The sequence below is a fragment of the Dromiciops gliroides genome, chromosome 1, assembly GCF_019393635.1.
Source record: "Dromiciops gliroides isolate mDroGli1 chromosome 1, mDroGli1.pri, whole genome shotgun sequence".
NCBI lineage: Eukaryota > Metazoa > Chordata > Mammalia > Microbiotheria > Microbiotheriidae > Dromiciops > Dromiciops gliroides.
In genome coordinates this window covers 496,769,903-496,775,902 of record NC_057861.1, presented here as the reverse complement: position 1 = coordinate 496,775,902, position 6,000 = coordinate 496,769,903, and the positions used below count along the sequence as shown (strand labels likewise).

Genomic DNA, 6,000 nt, shown 5'->3' with positions numbered 1-6,000 from the left:
CTAAAATAAACTTTTCCATGTGAAGCATAAAAAACTTCAAAATTTTAATGTAAACCATATTTTAAAACAAAAAGCAGACTTAATACACTTCCAATTTTAGACCTCAATTTAATATTGTGCCAAAGAATATAGCTTATATCAAAAAAGGAAGATTTTTAATGTTACTGTATTCAAGTGCTTAAAATAATTTATTAAATTGTTCCAATTTTACAATTAAAATATGGTTGCCAATAAACAATTCAAATTAGCAAGAACTGATTGGAGAAACTATAGAACAAAAAAAAGTTTAATTTTGAAGGCCTTAAATGTTATTTCCTATGCAATGTCAGATACTGGCGCCAGGGTTTAAATTGTTATTACCCATGCTCTGCCAGATAAATGTGTTGTAGTTTAAATGTCCCAAGATAAACAAGAGTGTTGCTCTTCAGTTCTTTTAAAACTAACTCTCAATTGGCCAATTTTAATTGTTTACTTTGAGGGGAAAAATTCCAGAGGTAACATTTGAGACAACAATCTTCATGACTTAGATGATACAGCCTCTCTTGCTACTGCTTAGGTTAAGTGCTCCAAACAAGGTAAAATTCTATGTACCAGATTACAAACAAAATTCTCATACCATTACAAATATAAATTCTCTATTACAAAAAAACCCACAACCTCAAGATTGGCAATCTACTGTACAGAGGAATTACACTTCAAAAATATGTCCTCATCATAAACATTATTTGTTACTATCATAACTCCTTTTTTATTCTTTAGCTATGTGTCTTGACAATTAAATGCATCCCCTTCCCCATGGCCACATGTCAGGATGTCTGTGTACTGCAACACACTGGGATTTTTGGAAAAAGAAGCCTAAAATGTTTAAACTACAGTTGCAAGATATCATTTCAATTAAGAAAAAAAAAGCTGAAATAGCCCAATTTTATCTATTATTCTGATGCTTATTCTGTTAACCAATTAAAGCAATCTACAAATTACGGTGCTATACTTGTTAGTCACTGCTTAAAACAAAAGCTAAAATGATCAAACTTACAAAAGAGATGGACTGTTTAGCTTTTGTTTTTTCTTTTTATGTTTAAATACATTAAGTGATGTTTCATAGCCTAATCTATTTGGGAAAATGGCATAAAACCACTATATAGTTTTACTCCGGAAGCCTACTTATTTGAGTAATTAATATTTTCTGCAGTATTTAACTGGTAGCTAAATTTAGTGAACACAAGATAACTTGGCATGTTATTCTGAAGTAAAGCAATAAGGTGACTTAATGCACTGAAAATGTAAATATGGAGGCTTCTATTTACTAATATCTCTAAATAAGCAGTACAGTTAACATTTAGTGTTTTGCTAACAGATCTAAAATAGTTCACTATAAATCAAAATAACCCTGTCAATATTCCCTTTTATTAACAAAATCCAAGTGCCAAATCTCATTACAGGGCCTGTAATATGAAAAATATTACCAATTGTTATCACATCACCTAGACTTTGCAAGACTAATCATTCAGTTTTAGCAAATGAGAATTCTGGTAATGTGCAAAAGTTCCCAACTTAACAAGTGCTTTTCAGGCCTAGAAATTTGACTGAATTCTAAAGCCTCAGACAAATAAAGTCAGACTGACTTTGTTATTACTGTGAAGATCCTGAACTGTTGATCCCACCCCCTCAAATGACTAGCTGTTTCCTAGCACATAAATTAGAACACTTTTTTTTCCAAAATGGCCCAATTACTCTTCCCCCATTAGGCACACTATTTTTTAATTAAAAATATATCTTACATGTATATATAAGTATATAATATATATGCACATACATATGTGCATATATATAGTTCTATCTTGCCTGTTTCACTGTTTACAGTATTTTTAAAAATACTAATATACATTTTTAATGTTGCGATAAATAATCTATTTCAACCTTCTTTGGCTATCTGTTCCATTCTGTTCTTCAGACAAGTGTCATACTTGGAAAGTGCTTTTTGTGAGAACTGCTTCAAATGAATGCATTAAACTTGCAAAATCTAGCTTCTCACACTATGTAGTTTTTAACACTGCACTGTGCAGTCCCATATTTACAAAATACTTTAAAACTTTACATCTAATTAATTTCCATACAAAAAAGTGCAATTCTTTCTCACCCCATATTCTGGGGTAATAACATTCTTCATAAATTTCTACAGAATAGCAGCCTATGATAAGCAAATTAAGGTGCTTAGCTTGTGCCCAAGGATCTACTTGTTAAGTAAGCTGGGCAGTACATTTTGTACATTGAAAGGTTTAAGTTCTCCTGCTACTGACGAAGCGGTGCCCCAGTCAGGTTTGCAAGCTCTATGAGTGCAAGCGCTCCGTGAAGGCGTTCCCGCTGCTCTTGAAGGAGTCGCCGAGCCCCATTTTTCTCATCATCCTCTTCATCAGACTGAATGTATTCCAAGGGATCTTGTTGCTCTTGATCTGCTTTCTGAATGGGCTTTCCTTTCAAGGTTGGAGTGCGCTGTTCTCTTGTTTCCCAATACCTTAAAAAAATGTGTATACATTGATTTCATAGGACACCTTCAAGTTGTACTATTTACTTTAAACAAACTTAAAATTACCAACATTCACTCATTCAACACATTTGATGCCTACCACAGACAAAGCATTGTTCTAGGCACTGCAGGGGAGCACAGGCACTATTTTGTTTTCTTTTATTTTTAAAAATCCTTCTGGTTGTATCCCTAGTGCTCAGCACAGGGCTTGATAGCAGGCACTTAATGTTTATTGACTGACATTTAAGTTACAGTACCTTTGTCTATGAGTTTTCAATCTATGTTATGAGTAACAATATATGACAAATACACAAATAAATACAGAGAAATAGATTATAAATACTATGAGTGAATTCAGGGTTATATGTTTAATGTGTTTAATGACAAGGACTCCTAGCTGAGATGATTCACCCCATAAACTCACCAGCCCTTTATTAAAGGGCTACTAGGCATAAAGTCACTGTGTTAATCCCTCTGGGAGATAGAGAGATAATTAAAACATGACGTCTATATTCCAGACATTTAAAATATAGCTGCTTAAGGAAGGTATCATAAAAGTAGCATTTCAGCTACATTTGAAGGATAACCAGGATATTGATCAGAAAAGGCTAGTGTAAAATTTTAATAAGGCTATGTGTATCAGACAGTAAGCAGATCAATATGACTAAAGAAGAGAGTATTGTAGGGAATTAGTAGGCAACACTGAAAAGGTAGATCTTAATATCTTGCAGTTATAAGTAACTTAAGAGATTTTGTCTACCTCATTTCCAGATGAGGAAACTCAGCTCTCCAGAGGGGTAAAGTGGCTTGCCTAACAATGGCCTAACTGGGACTAAAACCAGTCTCCAAATTCCTAGTTCAATCATCTTAACCAGATAAATATAGACTAGGGACTCAATTATCATCATTGTGGAGAACTCTAAATACCAAGCTAAGGAGTGTGGACTATATTCAATAAGTAACAAAGAGACCACAAAGGCTTCTGAGGTCTATGATACAATTGAAACAATGTTACAAGAAAAGTTCGATGTGTAAATGAGGACTTCTTTGGTCTGGTCCTTTGATTCCTTTTAAAAATTCCCTTCAGCATTCTGCATTGTGAGCACTAGCTCTGTAATGTAGAATCTTAGAGTTTGGATACTGAAAGGTTAAATCGCTTTCCCAGGGTCATACAGCCAAGATGTAATAAGAAGTTGAACACAGGCCTTCTTCTATAGTAATAGGCCAGTTCTTCAATACGCCACACAGCCTCTCATCAAAAAAAAAGCTTATAGTCTCCTAAAAAACAATGGTAGCCTGTCCCCTTTTGAGTGTGTGTGTGTGTATACACATAAAATATTGAGTGTATGTATATATACACACACACACACACACGCATATATATAAATAAAATGTATGTATATGTATATATATATATATACACACACAATATTGAGTATATACACACACATATTACATAGGAGAAATCTCTTACATAATGTTCTCAGTCCTGCTAATTGCTAGGGAAGGGGGGAAAAGATCAACCTTTAAAACACAAGTTTTATAAGTTTTGTATTTCTACCCCACCCCCCAATCTTAAGAAATGACATAGAGGGTGCCCTGTCCAGACTGTACAATGTCAGTACAGAATTGGCTAATGTATAATCCCTGCTATTAGGGAGGCTGAGGCTGATGGATCTCATGGGTTCACGACATCTGAAGTACAGTGGGCTAAAGCCAGGCAGGTATCCAAACTAAGTCTGGCACCAATATGATAAACCCTACCAAGCAGAGAAGGTGGGCACCAAGTTGCCTAAAGATGAGCAAACTGACCCAAGTCAGAAAGCGGTCAAAGTTCCCATGCCAGTTAGTAGTAAGACTGGATCCATGAGTGGCTTCTGTTCTTCCAACCTGGGCAAGATAAGGAGACCCAGTCTCCTAAAAACCCCACCAAAATTCTACTGAAATACAGGGTTGAATTGCTTTCAGTCTAGAATGATGAGCCAAAACATGTAAGATAAAATGGTGATAACAACAAAGTCCTACAGAAAAGATTAACTTTTATCCCTTCCACATCTCAACTTTCCCTATCATGGTTTCAATAAAGCAAGGCTCAGCACAAGAAATTAAATGGGAATTTGGGGGGAATTTTGAAGAAGCTACAGATAACACTAAAGGGCTAGCAGACAACACAGAAAAAAATTTTAAAACACAGAAATGTGTAAAGTATGTATATAGTATTGCACAATATCAACATATTTTATCTTTTAATAATGTAATAATTCAGCCTTCTTCTCTGGTACAAAGGGAGGGCCAAAAAATTTTACGTGAATTTTCCAGATTGTGGGGCTGCTGTATCCCTCATCCCCAACATGTGAAACATGCCACTGGGTGGCAAAGTGGATTAGAGCACTTGGCCCTGGAGTCAGGAGGATATTAGTTCAAATACAACTTCTGACACTAGCTATATGACCCTGGGCAAGCCACTGTAACGATTGGAATGACGCCACCTGCTGGAGACTTGCTGTAGAGGAGTTCTGCCCATGAAGCGAAGGTCTTTGAGGGCAAGACCAGGCTTCAGGAAGTGACGCGGACTAGTGGGAGGAGGAAGGAAGAGACTGGCGCTCGGTCTCGCGCTCTTTCCTCTGGACTCTGGCGGAGAAGGGAGCTAGAAATGCGCTCTCCCTTTAATAGATAGGAATCTAGACCTTTCTCTCTCTCTTTACCAAATTCTTATTCTCCTTAATAAATGCTTAAAAGTCTAACTCTTGCTAAAGCTTATAATTTATTGGCGACCACTCATTAAATATTTTAGACAGACTAGCTAGAATTTTACCCTTAACAGATGGCTGACCACGAAGAGGAAAGCTGAACCTCACTTCTGATCTTCCGGTTGGGTAAGAAATTTTCCCTACCCTAACCCTTTAAATCTTAAGTACTGCTGAATTGCCTGGTGTTTTCCCTTTAAATTTTTTCAAATGGACCTTTTAAACTCCCTAATTACCCTATTTTTGATTTTAGTCTGTTTAACCAGACAAATGGGAGATAAGATCATGTTAATGCTTTGTTTTTCTGGATTTTCTATTTTTCTTTTTATTTTTGTTAAAAGAGCCAGCAACTTACTCGCACAAGGAAATATCTCTCCCTCTCCCAACCATGCTTTTTCAGAGAAACCTGAAGAGATTCCTGCAGCTTTTCCCAGTTCTAACACTAATTGTTGCTCTAATTTTGCATGCCTGGAGGCAAAGACCCACCCTCTAGAAGCTTTTAAACCCCCAGCACCTGGAGGCAAAGTGGGGGAAGAGGAATCCAGGCCTGAGTTCAAAATCAAGTCTGATTCAAATTGCGCTGGTCCCTTCCCCCCTCTCCAGACTCCACCCTCTACTCCTCCCATGGCCAAGCCCATTGCTTCCCCGGCCTGGGAAGTCCAGAGATCTAATGCTCATGCGCAACTTTCTCTAACTACATTTGCAGCTTCAGGCTCAGCCCTTCCC

At 36.7% G+C, this 6,000-nt stretch overlaps 1 protein-coding gene across 1 annotated transcript in view; it reads right to left on the bottom strand.

The window, feature by feature from the left end:
- ZNF367 (zinc finger protein 367) overlaps nucleotides 1–6,000 on the bottom strand; it is a 29,742-nt gene continuing 23,742 nt past the window's right edge. The window contains exon 5 of the mRNA XM_043979785.1: nucleotides 1–2,515. Within this exon, the coding sequence (XP_043835720.1) occupies nucleotides 2,293–2,515 (223 nt within the window). The 3' untranslated portion in view covers nucleotides 1–2,292. The remainder of the gene's footprint in view (nucleotides 2,516–6,000) is intronic.